The sequence below is a fragment of the Penicillium brevicompactum genome (genome assembly GCF_028827555.1).
Source record: "Penicillium brevicompactum strain IBT 35665 chromosome Unknown utg000003l_segment0_segment0, whole genome shotgun sequence".
Taxonomy (NCBI): Eukaryota; Fungi; Ascomycota; class Eurotiomycetes; order Eurotiales; family Aspergillaceae; genus Penicillium; species Penicillium brevicompactum.
In genome coordinates this window covers 1,875,104-1,894,195 of record NW_026623206.1, presented here as the reverse complement: position 1 = coordinate 1,894,195, position 19,092 = coordinate 1,875,104, and the positions used below count along the sequence as shown (strand labels likewise).

General features: G+C 49.7%; 7 protein-coding genes across 7 annotated transcripts; 2 read left to right on the top strand and 5 right to left on the bottom strand.

The window, feature by feature from the left end:
* Window positions 1-762: 762 nt before the first annotated feature.
* Window positions 763-1,594, bottom strand: N7506_004595 (ThiJ/PfpI family protein; the record flags this gene model as incomplete). Its single annotated transcript, XM_056953889.1, has 3 exons — window positions 763-1,151; window positions 1,218-1,455; window positions 1,517-1,594. The coding sequence occupies 3 exons, from the start codon at window positions 1,592-1,594 to the stop codon at window positions 763-765; spliced, it is 705 nt and encodes a 234-aa protein (XP_056812778.1).
* A 439-nt stretch (window positions 1,595-2,033) lies between these two features.
* Window positions 2,034-4,101, bottom strand: N7506_004594 (putative sucrose transporter; the record flags this gene model as incomplete). Its single annotated transcript, XM_056953888.1, has 8 exons — window positions 2,034-2,923; window positions 2,974-3,083; window positions 3,137-3,326; window positions 3,381-3,452; window positions 3,510-3,576; window positions 3,625-3,869; window positions 3,924-3,949; window positions 4,004-4,101. The coding sequence occupies 8 exons, from the start codon at window positions 4,099-4,101 to the stop codon at window positions 2,034-2,036; spliced, it is 1,698 nt and encodes a 565-aa protein (XP_056812777.1).
* An 863-nt stretch (window positions 4,102-4,964) lies between these two features.
* On the bottom strand, window positions 4,965-6,798 carry N7506_004593 (glucose-6-phosphate dehydrogenase; the record flags this gene model as incomplete). The annotated part of the gene is made up of 7 exons (XM_056953887.1): window positions 4,965-5,077; window positions 5,130-5,786; window positions 5,836-5,920; window positions 5,973-6,170; window positions 6,229-6,579; window positions 6,636-6,656; window positions 6,709-6,798. The coding sequence occupies 7 exons, from the start codon at window positions 6,796-6,798 to the stop codon at window positions 4,965-4,967; spliced, it is 1,515 nt and encodes a 504-aa protein (XP_056812776.1).
* A 2,780-nt stretch (window positions 6,799-9,578) lies between these two features.
* On the top strand, window positions 9,579-10,996 carry N7506_004592 (uncharacterized protein; the record flags this gene model as incomplete). The annotated part of the gene is made up of 2 exons (XM_056953886.1): window positions 9,579-10,200; window positions 10,266-10,996. The coding sequence occupies 2 exons, from the start codon at window positions 9,579-9,581 to the stop codon at window positions 10,994-10,996; spliced, it is 1,353 nt and encodes a 450-aa protein (XP_056812775.1).
* Window positions 10,997-12,267: 1,271 nt separating this feature from the next.
* Window positions 12,268-13,040, top strand: N7506_004591 (60S ribosomal protein eL33; the record flags this gene model as incomplete). Its single annotated transcript, XM_056953885.1, has 5 exons — window positions 12,268-12,292; window positions 12,429-12,438; window positions 12,589-12,642; window positions 12,707-12,849; window positions 12,943-13,040. The coding sequence occupies 5 exons, from the start codon at window positions 12,268-12,270 to the stop codon at window positions 13,038-13,040; spliced, it is 330 nt and encodes a 109-aa protein (XP_056812774.1).
* Window positions 13,041-13,946: 906 nt separating this feature from the next.
* N7506_004590 (uncharacterized protein) lies at window positions 13,947-14,875 on the bottom strand (the record flags this gene model as incomplete). Its single annotated transcript, XM_056953884.1, has 2 exons — window positions 13,947-14,157; window positions 14,229-14,875. 2 exons carry the CDS (start codon window positions 14,873-14,875, stop codon window positions 13,947-13,949), a joined length of 858 nt encoding a protein of 285 aa, XP_056812773.1.
* Window positions 14,876-18,250: 3,375 nt separating this feature from the next.
* Window positions 18,251-18,766, bottom strand: N7506_004589 (uncharacterized protein; the record flags this gene model as incomplete). The annotated part of the gene is made up of 2 exons (XM_056953883.1): window positions 18,251-18,452; window positions 18,516-18,766. Coding segments are annotated over 2 exons (453 nt in total), but the record flags the coding sequence as incomplete, so codon positions are not given.
* Between the last annotated feature and the right edge of the window lie 326 nt (window positions 18,767-19,092).

Genomic DNA, 19,092 nt, shown 5'->3' with positions numbered 1-19,092 from the left:
ACAAGTTGACATTTCTCCAGTGTCATCTGGTCAGATATCTTTTGTTGGCCCCCTGGTCTGGGTGTTTACCATTCTTTTTCACTTTTTGAAACCTTTTGTGACTTTGCTCTATTCCCCTTTTGCTAATATTGATTTGAATCGCTCAAATATGAACTGCCTAATCATTGCAAACAAGATCTGGAACGTACATTGATTTTCTAGGAAATATCTTAACGAAGTCATGTAGAAGGTTACTATAGACCTGTTCTCAAAGGAGGTACAGATACCATTTGTGGCGACGCCGCCGGATTCGGCCGCCTGATCATGGTGACCTCCTACAGCTAGTTTCATAATTGACATCCTTACAGAGAGCCCTTACCAGCCTTTAACGCCAAATCCGGCAATGAATAGGAGTGGGGTTACAAACGCGTTCAACCCCAAGCACTTCGATCTCAGATACATTTTTGATACTGCCCGAATGATATTTTGAAACACATTAAAAAAGACTGTTAGAAAGACGGCAAGAAAGACAGCACAGAAGACAGCAAAGAAGACAGCAAAGAAGACAGTAAAGATTCCATGGTTACTGCATACAAATTGGTCAGGCTCCAGAGTGGATTCTCAAGCACTGGAAGGTCCAATACTCACGAAACTACACTGTACCAACCTCGATTAATGACAACTGCTGAGCCAATTCTAGATACCACCCTGCATAAGCAAAATTCATTACTCTTCAAGTCCAGAATTCATAAAGTAAATTAAGCTCGGTATCTTTTAAATTATTTACAATCCCAGAACCTCAAGGATAGCCTTACCAACACCGGCAGAAGAAGAAGGGTTCTGACCGGTAATCAGCACAGAGCCAGTCGTCGTCTTATCAATGACAACCTTCTCACCCCACGCCTCAGCAGCCTTCACATACTTGCCACCAGAGACACGACCAAGTTCAGTCTCCAGCATGAAAGGCATAGCAGAAGAAAGCTGAACGGCATCCTCCTCCTCGTTCGAGAATCCGGTGACAGTCGCACCGGAAATGAGAGGAACGCCGGAAGGAGCAGTTGCGTTCAACAGAACGCAGGGTCCGTGACAGACAGCCGCAACGGGCTTGTTGGCTGCAGCGAAAGTCTGAATTAGGGCCAAGGAGACGGGGTCGGTGGTCAGGTCGAACATGGCTGGGATTGTTAGTACGGGTTCTAGTGGTTGGGATTAGGATTGGGATTGGAGGGGAGGCAACGTACGTCCGTGACCGCCGACGTAGAAGATGGCGTCGAACTCAGCTGCGCGAGGGACAATGTCTGAGAGCTTGTGGGTGTTTGTCCAGAGGGCCTTCTGTTCCTTCAGGAAGGTCTGGGATGTGGGGTCTGCTTCGAACATCTTCACGGAGGAAGGGTCGAGCGGGGCTTCGCCGCCCTTGGGCGAGGCGATGGTCAGGGAGACCTTGTTGTGGAGGATTTCATGGGGGTGGGCGAATTCAGGCTGGGATTTTGTGAGTAACTCTACTTCAAATGATTTTATAGTTGAGGTGGGTTGGACATACCAGATACCAGCCGGAAGGTTTGCCGGTGTTACCGAGCTTGTCGTGGGAGGTGAGAACGACGAGGACCTTGGGAGTCATTTTGATGGATGAGAATTGGGTATATTGCAGGAATTGGATGTAGTATTAGATGTTGAAAGAGCTTCGGGAGGGGCGGTCTGAGCTCATATTTATACGTTGCCCCTCCGCATGCGGTGTGTTAGGGGCGATCAGCATCATATATCACTCTCTCGTCACTGACCCCACCAAACTTAACTCTGCAAGAGGTTGTCTCACTTGGACCAATTAGAATACTCGAAGAATGTCTCTCTTTTCTTCTGCGCAGATCTCGATGGTCTATTAGCGGGATGATGTCATACCGAATGATAAGAAGTCTCCGATTAGAATTAATTGTAGTTATGTACATGTGCTTTTTGAGCTGTACATTGGTTATGTACAAGGTCTCTGGTCAAGGATGTATCGGGTATCGAGCAGAAATCAATAGCTGTCGTGACAAGAATCGTAATTGCGGACTGCGTGCTCATAGAATATAGCGCAGTCGGCGGGTAGCTTCGGCCGCGATAAGGGCACTAATTGCACCGATGAAAAGGCAGATTGCAATAGCATTAGGTCTATCCTTGTCGAGGTTCATCCATTGCGCCTCGGGCTTGTTTTTGTCCGACGGCTCGACGCCGGGTTCAAGGATGCTGAAGACGATCCAGCTGATGAATGTACCCACGAATTGCGGGAGGGTCGTGTAAACGTTCAGGACACCGAGATAGATACCGGCCAGCTCACCCGTTGACGGGATATTGGAGGAAGGATCTTCTTCGTCGGTATCACTGTCGAAAGAGTCGTGGTGGTTGAGTCGGAGGACGTCCAGCTCGGTGTCGGCGGCGTTGTTGCGCAGACTGGCCGAGGTGATCATGGTGACATCAGACCTCGAAGCTGGTACCACGGGCGAATAACCGCCCGTTGTCAGCTTGTTGATCTCCACACCCATGAAGGCGAATGGGGCCCAGCCGCTGATTGCCCAGGGGATACCGCAGACTGCTACGAGGAAGGTCGCGAAAGCTCGGGAGTGGGCGAGCGGCGCGAAGATCATCGTTGCCGCGAACATGATCTGTGAGATCAACCAGGCCGTTTGGAGATCTGGACGGACAGAGGTGACCGCCTTCAAAACGGCGGCAACACCTGGGGGAGGACGCGGAGTGAATCGCGTTTTCTTAGAATCTGGTGGTTGGATACAGAAAGGTAGGAGTACGGAACTGAGGAAGGTGATAGAAGAGAAGACTGTCAAGGACAGACTTCCCACGCGACCAACCTCGCCAAGCATGTCTGTTGCTTTGGCCATGTCGTCTTTCGGAACTTCGTAACGGAAATAGGTCTCACCGACCCAAGTGGTACTATAGAAGAGGAAGGGAAACCAGCCTATGTTTGATCAGCTTTCAGTTCCCAACAATTGATGCAATTCACCATACCAATCCAAGCCCAGAATTGGGCCCAGCAAATAGCTTGAATTCGAGGCGGCAGATCGAACGTAGTTTTGAACAGTTGAGAGAGAACTTGGATAGCACCGGCGCTTCCATCCCTTTTCAAAACGATTAGTCTGACACTCATGTATTCATCGCAACATTCACTAACCTCGCAGTGATGAGAACCCGCTCCTTCACCGAGTATGAGGTGATTGCCACGGCCATTACCAGCGAAAAGGCGGCAATCACGGTCATCTGTTTGAATTGCGTGTCTCCAATGATAGTACCAAATATGCTAACGGTATCAATAGATCCGACCACATAAGCAAAGAGCTGGCCAATGGCGCACATTCTGCCGGCTTTAAATCAGTTAGGGTGTGTTTAGGACTGAGACATACGGGGAAGAACCATACCCCATGCGGACCCAGCTTGCTGCGATGGAATAGGTAGCGTATCCACAATCAGACTGCGACAACATGCTTGCACTAAAACATTGTAAGTAACCAGGCTTCAAATATCAGCCTCGCCCACAAATCACCTACCAACATTGATCGAGAAATCCACTGCATAGATACTCAACACCGCTAGCGCGATTGTGCCATTCTTAGCCTAGACAATTGTTAGCATCCTGCATCTGCAAAATCCGAAGTTCCATACTTTTTCCGGGTCCTTAACAAACAACCCAACAATCTCCGCCGTCCAGCCCAAGACAAGCAGACAGAACGCAACAACAAAAGATCCGAAAATCATAAAGGGTCTTCGACGACCCCATTTCGACCGTGACCGATCAGCAATCACACCAATCAACGGTTGTATAATGAGTCCAGACAACGGCCCAGCAATCCACACCAGCGAAGTCTTGGATTTCGTCAACCCAAGCTGTAGAAGATACGGCGTACAGTCTATCCAAGATTAGCAACCACTTCATCTCCCCACGGCTTCTTCCATATCCTTACATGTCATCTCAGTACCCCACGTGAACCTAGATGTGACAGATCAGCAAACGTACATCCCCACCGATACTCAGCATACGCACTGCAATCCCACCAAACTAAAAGTCAACAGCGCCATGCGAGTCGACTCATTCCGACCCTTGATAGAAGGCGTCCCCGCCCACCTCGCAGCCTGCGGCATCCTGTGCGATCATGCGCTTATGGCCGAAGTGGCTGTTCCGGGTGTGCCAGCGACAGTGATTCGGGGTTGTGGTGGGTTCCGGGATGGGAAAAAAAACGGGCCGGGGATTATTTCAGGGTTCGGGGAATTGTGTCGCGTGCTCTGCGCAGAGCTGAGCTTGGCGGGTTCGGTTGGCCCGGGTTCGGTTCGGGAGTTGAGGGGGTTGGATTGTTGAATCAAGTATTGATTTGGAGACGAGTACCCGGTATGAATTGGCGGAGAGAAAGAGCTTCGAGAGTGAGGGACGAAAGAGAGGAAGAGGGTGAGAGAAAGAAGGCTAGGAGAAGAAACCCACTGGCCTGAGCGCCTCCATGCGGGCCCCCGGCCTTATCGATTTATTAATTGAGTCCCGCCAGCCTCTCGCCATCTGCCGATCCGGCTAATTTGACAGGGTCTGACAGGGTGTCAATTGTGTTATTATTTGGCGGATTTGTTTTCCACTGGCATGCGTCTGTTTGCAGCGTTGGAATTCAATCCAGGGACTCTCAGGTACAATGACATAATCAGTCAAATCGCCAAATATAGAACACACGGGACGGCTGAGGCGCCACGCCTACGAGTTTCTTGTACAGGGGTATTTTTTGCCACGGACGATGCGTGTACTAGAATATTGCGTGGAATAATCATTGCCAAAGACAAATACAGCCGAGATAAGAACATAGTATCTTTCATTCGCATCCTCAAGTCCGATTGCAGCCAAACCTAAGTATCACAATATGACGCGACTCCTGTCTGGTCCAACAAAAATCTGAAAAAGAGTTTTTAATTTCTTCGTGACCCATCCGCTTCCCATAATCGTCGTGAAACAGCTACACGCTGGTGTTTTACAGCCGGTTGGGGGCCGAGGTCGTGACGGGCCACTGGTAGCCAGCGGCGTCACTGAACTTGTAGCCGTATGAGGCGGTAAAGTCATCGAGGACAGCGGGTCCACGGGAGCCTGAAGAGAAGAATTAGCTATGTCACGCCAAACGTCTGCGGGGTAGACTTACCGTAGGGGTATTCCATGGGGATGATCTCCTTGTTATCATCCAAGTAGTGCAGGAGGGGAGTGAAGATGCGCCAGCTGGCATCCAACTCGTCATCACGGACGAAGTTGGAGTGGTCGCCCTTGAAGGCGTCCAAGATCAAAGACTCGTAAGCCTCGGGGATCTTGAGGTCGGAGAAGCGGCGGCGGTAAGTCAAGTCCAGCTCGGTAACCACCGTCTGCATGGACAGACCGGGCAGCTTGGAGTTCATCTTGATGTAGACGGACTCGTTGGGCTGGACACGGATGACAAGCTCGTTGCGGGGAATGTCCTTGAAGATACCGGAGGTGACGTCCTTGAACTGGATGCGAACCTCGGTCTTCTGCTCGTTCAGAGCCTTACCAGCCTTGAGGATGAAGGGAACGCCGTCCCAGCGCTCGTTCTTAATGTAGGCAACCAGCGCGCAGAAAGTGGGGCAGCGGGAGTCCTTGGGCACGGTGTCGTCCTCAAGGTATCCGGGCTTGCTGCCGTCGAGGGAGCGACCGTACTGACCGATGATGACGTTCTTGGGCTCGATGGCACCCATCGCGCGGAGAACACGGACCTTCTCGTCACGGATGTCCTCGGAAGAGAAGGAGATGGGACGCTCCATGGCGAGCAATGTAAGGACCTGCAGAAGGTCTTCGGGGTGTCAGTAATGCATTTGACGGTGGAATTGGAATGGACATACGGTTCTGCATGACATCACGGATGATGCCGAACTCATCGAAGTAACCACCACGACCCTCGGTGCCGAAAGGCTCCTTGAATGTAATCTGTCGCACAGTATCAGATATCTACACAGATCTGAAATCGGATGTCACATACCTGAACGTTGTCGATGTGGTGACGGTTCCATGTAGCGTTGAAGAACTCGTTTCCGAATCGCAGGATCAAAATGTTCTTAACCATCTCCTTACCGAGGTAGTGGTCGATACGGAAGATCTCCTCTTCCTTCCAGTTGGGGTCCAGAGCCTTCTGCAGGTCGCGCGAGCTCTGAAGGTCCTTACCGAAGGGCTTCTCGACCTATTGCAGACAATTTTGATTAACACAGGCATCCGTGGGAGTCAGAATACCGACTCACAATAATACGGGCAAGGCCGCTCTTGGGGTAGCAGTTGCGCTTCAACTGCTCGGAGACGGTAATGAAAACGCTAGGGGGCAGAGCCATGTAGAAGACACGGTTCTGCTCCTTTCCTTGGCGACCCTGCTCGATCTTCTCGAGGTGCTTGTTGAGGTTGATGAAGGAGTCATCCTGGTCGTATTGGCCGGAAACGTAGGTGCACATGTTGCAGAACTGGTCTAATTGCTCCTCAATCTCCTTTGTGGGAACCTTGATGTAAGAGCGAACGCGCTTCAGGTATTCATCGTGGTCCATCTTCGTGCGCGCATATCCGACAATCTGAATATCCTTGGGGAGGAACTTGTTACGGAACTGGAGGACATGGTCAGTCGATTGGAGCTGGCTGAGTTCGTAGGTTGCACACATACGAGACCGAATAGTGCGGGGAACTGCCAGATTGTTAGTAGGAGTCATGGGTATCCAGGAAGGCGGGGCACGAACAGTCTTCTTCTTGGCCAGATCGCCAGAGGCGCCTAGCACGACGATGATGGTATCATCCTTAAGTTCGATGGTGCTGAACGCAATATCCATTGTTAGTGTTTCGTTCGATAAAAAAGATTTGCGTTCGGCGCGGGTAATGGAGGGGTTGCGAGGGAAGCTCTCTCTGGGCTGCGAAAAGCCTGGACACGCCTATTGAGACCTAACAAAGGTTTATAGTAGGGTCCGTGGGAAATTGATGGCAGTCAAGATATAGGCAATGTCCTCAGAGCAGAAATTGGGATATGTTGAGGTTGGGATCCGGCTATCCGCCGGAGGGGGGAAGTGATGTCACCTGGATTGGACCAGGGGAATAACTTACCCTGCGCTTCCACGCTCATCGTTCTGAGTGATCACGTTAGACATGCTGTGCTGTACAAAAAATGAAAGAATTTGGAGAGGGAAGAGAAAGGTTGAACAGGATCCGCGGCGGAGTAAGTACTTTAACAGGACTCACAGCTCTTGGTGGGGCTTATTGTATGTATTTTATTTTCATGACTTCAAGGTATTAATCACCCACGATGACGATACTGTTTTATTCTTTTTTTCTTATTTTAGGCCCTGCTTCTAGCCATTGGCTTTGATCTTGCCCCAAATGCCGACCTTATATCCCTTCTTAACCCCGACCTCCCCCCTACGGTCATCTTACCACGTTACACATTGAGACTTAGACGCTGAGAGGGTCACGCTTGTTTAATTGTGACCCCTCATAGATCCTATCTTGCTGACTCGCTTATCACATCGGGGATACTGTCCGGGATGTTCGAGGGGAAATCGATGCTAATGCAAGTTTGAGCCAGTCCAATTCAGTCCAATACGAACATTTCGGCCTCTTCGGTTCAGATAGAAAAAATGAGGGCAGGTCATCTGATAAGTGTGCTCTGTACTTTATAGGGGCGGACCACATTGCTCCAAACAGGCTGAATTCATCCGGTGGAGCCGACCTAATAAGGTATTAACTACACCAAACTCCGTAGAATTAAGAGCTTTGCGGTCAGCCTGCACAGACTGTACAGATTGTGTACAATTTACTTGTATTAGAGTGGAGCAGCGTACTTGGGTGAGATAGAAAGCCACCTTGAAGGTTGCAGACCAGAGCGAGGTGACATCTCCACTAAGTTTATTGCTAAATTGACTGCTTCAGCAGCACCGAGTCCACGCGGAAGCCGTACCGAAAGCCGTTCATAAAATACCGAGCCTATATCGGAGTTCTTGTACAAGTACTCCGTAGGGACGAGTGTCCTCCGTGTCTTCCAGCAATCACGCAAGTCGATAAGAAAAGTCTCGGTGACCCAAATCGTGGGGAGCCCTTGGATCGGCATCTCTCATACCACACTGCTAGGTCCGGATTTTGTTTTCCCGAACGCGGAGGATATTAACCGTCGAGTACCACTTCACACCACACACGTTTTCATATTCGGGCTCGTACGAGTCCGCTTGGGAATTTCTCCGAGCACCTTTACCTTGTATTGCTGTACCGGTCTCAAGTGGAATCAGGGCCGATAGGGTGGTGGGGCTGCATTGAGGAACTTCTAGATTTTCCTAATGGGTGGTCTCGGTCTGAACTACACCGGAGAAGATGGACTATGTGATCGTTTCTTTGTAAACAAGGGTTGAGTCTCAGTGGAAAATTGAGGTTCTAGTCATCTCAGATAATTGTGATGAGTAGACGTGAACTGAGCAATTGATTAAAGTGCTCCCCAAAGAAAGAAAAAAAAGCCGATCATCAAAGGCCGACGAGAGCCCTTGCACGTTAATTTTTTACCAGATGGGACCCTTGTCGTCATCGCTGCTGGGGTTTGTCAGCTTAGAGTCCATGAAAACTGAGCCGGAGGTCTGTGGCCCGGGGAGATAAAGAATGATCGCCCTTCCTGACTCATCATGTCACGTGGGGACTACGGCACGGCACATCCACCAGTGATGCGGGTCTTATATTTCGGGTGTTTCACCTGATAGTTTCATCTTGTACTTCACCAAATTGTGACACAATGAAAAACCAGGGAACCCTATCTCAGGGCACTGAAGAAACTGACCTCCAGAGTTCGCTTTATGAACCATCTTTTGAGCAGCCTTACGAACCTCTACATAGTGGACGTTCTTTGTAGTGGAGTTTATCATAGCATGTAAAGACATGGTTCCTGATCATATCATCTTCCTTCTACATCTCCCTTCTTTCCACATCTTCCCTTTCTAACCATCATCCATCTACTATTCTTCCTCATCAATCACTTCAATAACCCACTCTCATATTTCAAAAGAAACTCCCAAATCGGAACCGCCTGACCAAGATGTCTTCTTCAAATTTGGGTTCCAATCAGATCTCCCTCCTGAAATCTGACTCCCAAAAGAATTTTCTGACATACGACTTTGTGTCAAGGGGCGATGTTCGCCAAACTCTCACAATGCAGAACTCGATCACCACACTCATCAACACACACCGACCCCCCTTGTGCACTGGCGATTGTTCCGCCAATTTCTATCAATGATGATTTCTTTCAAGAGTTTGAACGGGTTACGTTCTGCAAGAGACAGGAGAAAACTCTCCTGACAAGGATCAGAGAGTTATGATCTGATTCGGCCATCCCGTTGTCTCAACTGGGATTCACTTGATGGGTCAGTGTGCCCACAACTTCAACATCTTTTCAGCAACCGACGCTTTCGAATTTTTGTGTCAGCGTTCGAAATGAGCTGTCAGAAGACTGACTCTCGAAAAAATCCATCATAGCCAGCATTGGGTATGGGCTGTGTTACCGAGATAACTCATTCGAATCCTTCAACGCCTTTGTGAAGTGTGACTCGGAGGCAACTATTTGTGACAAGAACATTCAAATATTATGTTTGCCATCTACGAAGACCACGACGGAGGAATGGAACACTCCAATGAGTTCGACTGGCCACTTTGTGATGCCATCCCCGTCATGGAATTTTCCGGGGTCTGTCTATCGGACGAAATCGTCTGGAAGGTCCGTACAATTACCCATGGCGTCAAACCTCGACTATGGCCCAAGAAATGGCCAAGAGACTTTAACTCTGCCGGCGATATCGTGCCTGACCCTCATCCAGTTGCTCGGCACTGCAATTTCCATTCGAGCCGCTGGAATCGGATTTCCTCCCATCTACCATTCAACCGACATTCTCTGCGGCGAGACACCTGGCTACTGGACTTCTCAGATTCGACAGAGAGAATATCAGATAAGAAAACAAAGGAAGTTCGAGGGAACCGCATCCAGGATCATACCGAATCACTGGTCCGACGGCAAAGTTGCCTGGGAGCGCACATGAGTATGCTTCGCAGACACCGGCTGCATATTTGCATTGCGCTTACTTTCCGAGAGAGCACCAATTATATCCTCCGATTTGGACGCGCATGGCGAGATACGCTGGACGCGAGGCCGCAGACCGTCTACTGTCATCGTCACACAAAACAACGTCCATTGCCTACTCTTGACGGGACATGTACGTCTTTACCGGAGGATACAACAACGAGGGCTGGCTCATACGGCCTGTGGGTTGATTTACAGATACCGAGGTGGCTTCCTGTCCAAACGTCCGGCGTGAAGCCGCTATGAAAGTTGGCATACGGAAGATAGAAGCGGAACACACAACGGCATTCTTGTTCACTGCCACATGCGCGAAGCATTATCTGCTCATGATCCAGAGGTCGAATAACCCAATCATGGCGAAGTACTTGCAAACCATCAAGTTCGAAGAGAATAATGCACTTCCTCGCCAAATAACAGACAAGGCAGCAAACAGAGATGCGGCAACTAGTGGCATGCAACACACGAATACAGCCATGTGCATGCTGGTTGCGCTCACTGCGCACGAAGAGTCATTCATTTCCGTGATGGAGATATTCAACGAGACGTGTATAGAGCTTGTGGTCTGGACACGTCACAGATTTCTTCGGAAGGACATCCCAGCTGTGCTCATAACATCTCCACATGACCCTTTTCTCCGCGATAACCAGGGAATGTCAGCAACGAGGCTGTATTCCGATGAAAAGTTAGGCTCCCTCCCCCCCAGATTGCTTGAGGGCACTGGAAGCCATGATGAGTGGCGAGAGAAGACATTTGATGTTATCGTCCGCACAGAACTAATGTGCCATTTACATTGGGAGACTATGGAATTCGCTCTGACTGTCGGCTTGTGGTGCATCGTGACTGCAACCACCGCGCCACCCCCCCAATCCCCACGCCATCCACTGTTGTTTTTGCTGCATGGGGTTTGGCATAATGAACTGGCTCTATGATGAGCGGCTTCTCGCAACCACTGGAGATTGAGTGTGTCTAGGAGTTTTCGTGGTCACACTTGCTACGAGTGTTGCAGCAATATATCATTTATTAAGACCTGGCCAGACGGCTTACAAGGTACAATGGACATACCGGCGCAGCATCCGTCCGCCCACGCAATAGCAAAAGCGGCCACTGTGGCAATCATGGCATAATGATGTGGAAACCAAGTTAAAGCCAGCACTGCCTCAACCGAGCATGAAGCGTCTATGTGTAGACCACCAGATCCCAAAGTGGAACACCAGGTGAAACACGCCTCTGCAAGTGCGCCGACTGGCAAAGGCGCCTGGTCAGTGTCGCTCTTCCTTGGCTCGAGATAGACATACCGAATACATCACCTTCGCCATCTCTTCGCTTCCTGTAAGCCGGCAAGACACAGAAAGCAAGGGAGGAAGAAAGATGATCGTATTTCCAAGGCTACCTGGCTAGACAAGCGGGCACTCCCTTCCAAATCCCGTTTGAAAGCCTGATGTTACGGCCAATCGACAGTGCAAGAGCCACAGAGAGCGATCTGATGTTCTCGAAAGCAGATCTCGAGAGGGTTTTTGAGTCCATCTGGGACGCGGAATTTGAGTAACTTTTGTTTCTTTTTTGTTGTCATCACTTGTCTCAACTCATCTCCATAATGAACAGACTACTTGTATTTTAGCCTAGACACACCGTCGACAGTGACGTGAGACTTGCCCAGGTAGTGCCGCGCATCCGGACAGAAGTGAACAAGATTCCAAGATGAGCGAGCCAAGCGTTTGATTTATCTTGTTTGTCTACTTAAGAAGTACCCACATGCGTGACTGCCACTCCTATGTGTCACACAATACAGTGAGATTAAATGTAATTTATCAACAAATCGGTGTAGCCGAGGCTACATAACTATGTGTGCAGCCTCTAACTAGCTCGGCCTGTAGTTGGTTGGTCTTTTTTGTGGAGCGCTAGTGTACTTGAGAAGAGACAGCGACGCATGCGTCTCTGGCAGATGTACAGTGCCGTAATGACTAATGTTCTGGACCAATGGGGATTCTGAGTCATGTGATCTGAGTTTTAAATTATGTAAGTGGCCAGGGGCGAGGTCACACGTGACTGATGCGACCCTAACGCTCTTAGGGCCAGACGAATATTGCGCACTGTGGATTCGCTAGACCTCCATTCCGATCTCGTCACGCCAAACCATCGACAACCGGACGGGATTCTTCGACCTTCTTTCCTTGCCCGATCACAGAGAAACGCCGACACAATGCCTTCCGAACAAGGACACCGCCGTGAGTGAAAACCCTTGAACTGCGCCGTCGATCGTCAATTTGGCGGTCTCGAATTCGCAGAGGCGCATCTGGAGGACGACGCTTGGTGGTGCGAATATAATTTGACTTGCATGCTAACATTTCCGTTCCTTTCTAGTTTACGTCAAGTGAGTACCGCAACTACCCTGCCCAAATTTACGATCGAGACCCCGGTTCGAAATGGAGGAACACTTTTTGGAGGACTCTGCCCAACGCCACTTCGCACCCACCACATGAAACCTGAATCAGACCAGAGAATTAATACGACTTTTTCACAGGGGACGTCACCTCAGCTACCAGCGTAGCAAGCACGCCCTTACTCCCAACACCAGGTACTTACACCCTGCGCACAAAACGTGAAGACTCGATGAATGGAATCTGATATTTGGAATACAGCTTGGTCAAGATCGAGGGTGTTGATGACACCAAGTCCGCCAACTTCTACCTTGGCAAGAAGGTCGCTTTCGTCTACCGCGCCAAGCGTGAGGTCCGCGGCTCCAACATTCGCGTGATCTGGGGCAAGGTCACCCGCCCTCACGGTACGTTCAGGGAACGCCCAGAATCCGAAGCTGCGAGCAGCCACAGGAACCACTACTCGAACGAACGAAGAACTGTCAACTAACACATCCCAGGCAACTCCGGTGTTGTGCGCGCCAAGTTCCGCAACAACCTCCCCCCCAAGTCCCTCGGCGCTACCGTCCGCGTCATGCTTTACCCCTCCAACATCTAAACGGCTTCTCTGTGTTGTTTTTTTAGTGGGTGATTCCCTTCTTCGCGCAGACGGTCGGTCAGGCAAGGAAAAGTCGACGGAACGAGCCGATGTTGTTTTGACGTGATGGAGTTGGCGGGTTGATAACGTTCTATTCGTGGGAGAAGGAAGGGTCACCGAACCCTACGAATCAAAAATTTTACACTTTCATTGCTGTGTTGGCCCCGAGGCACCGGGAACGAGCACTGTCTCGATATTTCTCCTTGTTCTACAATTCGCGAGCATGATGTGTCTGGTCGCGCAGCGTCACCTTTCTCCCACTTCGTATCTGACGCTAATACGCACCAAATTCCATACCATTTCAAATTCAGCACGGTCAATCGATCCGCTTCTTCGTGTCAGTCTTGTGTCTGTGTTAAGAGAAAATTGCATTTTCTGCTCTGGCTCCATTTACCACGGCATGCTCCTCCGCAATCCATCCTTCTGTCAATGTAAACTACGCAATATCAACTTAAAATAGCCGCTGTATGGAGTAGCTCTGACACCATAGGTCCTTCAGTACCTAGTGATTAGATTCCCCACCTGGCAGGTTGTGCGTGGTGTGGATCCGCGTCCCCGACCTGACTTGAGCCCTATCAGCCCTGGGGCTGGGCGGCCCTGAAAGGCTTGGGGCGCCCGACTGGGAAAAATTTGCTCTATACTCAAACATCGTATCCATAGCAGCATCTGTATCAGCCTTGAGGGAATGCTTTAGACCTCAAAGTGATCGGATTCCGTTGCAAAGTGCACAAATGGCCAAATATATATTGCATCATACACCCTTGACTCCACTCTAGCCGAACTATATATCTCCTCATGAATCGTAACAAAAACAGACCTGGTATCGCGAAACCAAACTCCAAACTCACGGACATCGTATCAGAAACATTACAAGAACCGCTCCTTGTGCACTGCCTGCCTATGCGCCTTCATGTTCTCCTTCCGACTCGAAGCGTGGTCACATTGAGGGCATTTGAAGCCTCCAGGGTTGAGATGTTGAGTCTGGATGTGTCGCTTCAACACCCCTTTGCGAGAGAACAGCCGGTCGTAGGTGCAGCCTTCGAAGTTGCATTGGTAGGTTCCGTAGTCTTTGTTCTCACTAGACAAAAGAGAGTTAGAAATGTGTTCTGGTTCGATGAAGGGTTCGCAACGAAATACAGGCTAACGAACATCTTTTTTCTTGACCCAGGACGAGATCGGCAGGGTCGTTTGGACCGCGGAGGTAATTTGCTAGCCCCGTCGGCGTGAGCAGCTTGTTGGTCGAGACCAGACGAAGGTGTAGGACAAGCCCGAGGACTAGGACTGGGGTCGCAAAGGCTGGCCGGGGTGAGTGCCGCGCCCATGTCCGATTCGAAGACAGAGTGAGGCTCTTCCTCCCCAAAGGTCCTCTTGGTGGGTGTCGTGTTGAGAAAGTCCGAGGAAGGAATCGGTGAAGTCGTTGGGTCGGTCCACGGACTGGTACATCTTGGGTCGTAATGACTCGTAGAGGAGACGATGGTGCCGGATGTAGGTGCAAGATGTCTTTGCCCGATATAACCTTTCACAGGGCTCGGGTCCAGATAGCATCCCGAAGAAACGGACGATGGAGTAGGTGACAACATCGGCTCAAAGGAGCCCGGTGTCGGAGGGAGTCGTGGGTCGAAGTTGTGTGAGGGGCTTGCAGATGGCAGGAAAGGTGCAGTGACTGAAAGGTTTGGATAGGAATACATGGGGAAGGCCTGGGGTTGTGTGGTAGGCCTGGCCTCCCAGTTTCTGTCATTTTCAGACCACGAGTAGGATGTTTCTGGGATGTTGAAGCTGTATCCTGGCCACGACATGGCGACGGTGAATCACGGGACCGCGGTTTGCTATAAAATCAGGGTGGGATGATAGAGGGGAGTCAAAGTGATAACAGGGACAGAGTCATATAGGTCATGCAGAAAAATTTATGTTCGGACTAATCAGGGATTTGAAGTGGTATTTATTCTAGAAGAATGAAGACGATGGGAAATTAGAATCTAATAGACTAAGCCCCCAAAGATAGGGCAAATGTGCAGAAGCGTATTTGCCGAACACTACGGTCGATGCCATACTCTGCCCTCAGTCCCTTTCTGGGCGTACTTATGGCTTAGAGGGTAAGGGTCCTTCTCAGGTGTTCTCCACATCACATTTCTTATTTAGCAGATCTCTCCTCCATAAGTAGTAACAAAGTACGAGGAAGGGCGGGTGGTGACCACCCAATGGGCACCTCAACGGACGAGAAGGCCCCTGGCGTTAACAACACTTGGCTGCAGAGAACCTCGTAATCCATGTCCCTCCAGTGCCCTGTTCACTGGGTGCCAAATAGGAAGTTTCCAGGAGTGGGGACGTCATTCCAAAATCCTACTAGTCAAGGCAACCCATTGTGAACATGGTGTTAGCGACCAAAGAATTGCGGACTGATTGATCGACGGAATAGAGAGCTCCCTCTTCAAAAATATTGATATACCACATAGCTGTTTGGTCTACACAAAGTGAGCAGTGACTCTGTGCTCCAGAGGCATTATGTCACATCCATATGGGCTTATGCGTGTTTACGAGATTCTATAATTCCCACACCATGGCCCTGGAAACTAGTCTCCGCCCGGTGTACCAAAGCTTTGGGTAACTCATCGACATCGTGCGGGCTTGGTAGATGTCAAGACTAAACTCCAGCATCGTCAAGTCCATGTGCGAGTAATCGAATCCCATGTCCACGGACCTGGGTGTGGAAACTGTATCCCGCTCAATGCGACAGGTCTCTGCCGCTGAGTCAGTCTAGGGGCATCGAACATATCACCAAGCCGCGGGGTTCACAAAACTCACTCGGGACAGATGCATTGACGATGACCCGTAGTGCGCTCTTAGCGTGCTTCTCTCTCCCGCCCCTTTCAAAAATGTTTTAACGCATCTTGGCTTTAGCTTCCTGTCTGGGAATTTAGCATGGTTTTATCTTTTCTTCGTGCTCCGTGCAGCGCTTCGTGGTGAGTAGACCAATGGAATGTCACGAGAAAGAAAGAGAAAAAAGCAAAGAGGAAAACGCCTCAGCTTTGCTATAAAATCGCGTGAACTGGCCAGGGATCCGAGGGTTACATTGCATCGAACGGCATGCAAGTACCGCCCCGGGGGCCGACGATGATAGCATTGGGGCCTAGCACTTCGTGCTCTGTACCAATCAATACTAGTCACTGAAGATCCCTCACCCAAAGAGAATCACGAAGTTAACTCAAGTCGCCGATCACTTGATCAGCCTCACTTTAGGTAATTGCGTTAGAGCACACAGCAAAGTTGGGACATTTCTCTGTATTCCGTAGTGGGTAAACTGTAATTATTTTCCTCCGACCGAAAAGGCTTTCACTACTCCGTATGGTATCTGGACGTTGCACAACGGCTAGAGCAGGGTCGGCGATCATGACTCGTGGGTATGTGACGTGTTGTGTGGAAACTCGGGCGCGTGTCTGGAGTATGCAAGTCAATTTTAGTTACTTCAGCCGCACCCAGACCCGTGGAAAGAAGACGCTTGAGCTCTGAGTCTTGCTTTCGTTGGATTCACCATTGAACACATCATCCATGACAAAATGATAAAAGATTTCGGCGTGGGAGAACACCTGCAGATGTCAGTGAGCGTTTACTGCCGCTTGGTCTAGAATTTCTGGACGTTGTGAGAGATATGCTCACCCGAAGGCTTAGCTTTACTCTGTTCTCATTGGAGCAAAGGGCTGTGGGGAAGCCCTGATTGGTGCGGTCCCACTAACCGTGATGAGAAAGGCTGTGGCCGGAGGCTTAGCGGCAGAGCTGTTTGCAATCTATGCCCGAACAACGATTAAGTGCTGAGGTCATACTCGGTACTGCCCTTTTCATGAAGCTGCGCCTCAGAACTTGTGGCTGTGTACTCTGTTTATCCAATCTTCGCAGATGGTATGGTTGGAAAGTGAGGGGCTGTAAGGACGTAGCTTGTTGGTATGCGGTCTGAGTGCACAAAGTACGGAAGTAGAACATGCGTTCAGCGAGACGCAAGGAACCGACGTGTTGCCAGTCTGAGATAGTGCAGATAGAAGGCTGCAACCGAGCAAGCCCCGGAGAGAGTACTCCATAGTAGCGTACTCCCTAGGCTCTCGAGCATTAATGACTCCGTACCCAGTAAGAGAGAGGAGAGTTTCCCAAAGGAACAAAGTTCCCGGGACCCGAAAGGAGAAGTGGGGCGGGACGGCACAGTGTGGGGCGCCCCGAATCACAAAGTTGACAGCCGTCAATTAAGGACAACCCTGGAACCTTTTCATCGTCCCGGGGAACTGGGACGTCGGGAGAGCCATTATGCTGGAACAAACCTTCAGATCTTTTTTATGTTGTAGCTACTCCGTTATCTACATTAAACGCCATGTGGTTCCAAGGTTGTCTCGGAGCCGAAATCGTTGAGAGAACAGTGCACGCAAAGCGTCAACACAACTATTACGAGTCTCCATTACCTAAACTCCACAGCGGTCAAGATGCAGCTAGTCCCTCAGTCTGGCCCGGAAGTTGATCTTTATCCCCGGCCTATCTACTACTAGAAATGAGCACCTGGGCACCTTGGTTATCACTTGTTACTCACCAAAGTGGGGAAGTACACAGGCCTCCCGCAGCGGGAAAGTCACTTTCATTCAAGCGAGTCGAAGGCGCCACCTTTTCGAAAAAAACATCAAATTTCAATTCTGAGGAAATTGGCTTCGAATGCTTTTCGTTTCATTAGTGAAATCGTTTCGTCCTCACCAAAACAAAGCGACCCAGATCCACGGGAAAATGAATGTTGTACACAAACTAGAAATTTGATGCTTCATTCACATAAGCATTACTCCCTACATGAGCCCTCAACAAGCGGAAAAGTGAATCCGGTCGATAGGCACTGCCAAGAACCAAACATGATGGCGTACTTGATCGCCCCAGACTGGCCCGGCTAGCCAAAAACAACCTATCAATGACTTTAGAGCCGGAGCGCTTTGCCAAAACCTCACTCGGGGCATCCATGGATTGCCCAGGTGCTCAAATCTCTGAGTGTGAGCCTGGCTATCAAATTTTCTTACTTGTACATAGACGATCCAGAGTTATTGAATAGGTACCTGCAATCTTTCCACTAAAAAAATAACTGCGTAAGACGCAGCGCAAGACTAAGCACACAGGGTAAGCCTCTAGAGAATCTATTACATTTGTCATCTTTACTAGCCTCGCTTTTTATGAACCCTACCTATGTGTTCCATCATATTATCTTTCCGGCTAAAGGTCCTGTCGCATTTGTGACAATCAAAGGAGTGTGGATCCACATGTTGTGTTTCAATATGCCGCATTAATACGCCTTTGCGAGAAAACACGCCTGGGTAATTGCAGCCTCTCCAGAGACATTGAAAGTGATTGCGTCGGCTCCTTTATTGGCCATATTACATTGTCAGTGTGCACGTTCAACCTTTGAGACCTCCAAGTGCTTACCTCCGACTCGGTCCAGGTAATTGAAGATGGCCGCGAGTGTCATTTGCCTGGATAAACTCGCTGCTGGCGTCGCAGGAGTACGAAGCTTGAGGTATCCAGGTGATTGGAAAAGATGTATTGATCGGTCCTAATGTACTCTGAGGGCCAAAAGGAATCGTTCCGGAGGGGTCACCGGTGTAGTGAAATTCGGCCGAGGCGCCAGATAGTTCATGTTGGAATGTGTGGCTCCAATCGATGCTTCTGAAAGCTGCGACTGAGAGTTGATTGGAACAGGGTGGCATGAACTGGCTTTGCGATACAGGATCATGTTGATGGATATCTGTAGAGACGACAGAAGTAGGAGGGTATTGAACAGGAATGCCATCCTGCGGGAAGTTGCTCACATCCATCACTCCCCAATTTTCCTCGCTTAGAACATTGATGTAGTTTGAAGGAAAGCTGCACAGAGAGTCTACCATCGTGCGATAAGCATCCAAGGTGAATTAGTGTGCGTATTTCCGGTGGAAGAAAGCATAGAGCCTGGGGCTCAGGCCCAAATTTTTGTGAAAGAGAAGAAATTTTATATGACAGAGTTTGC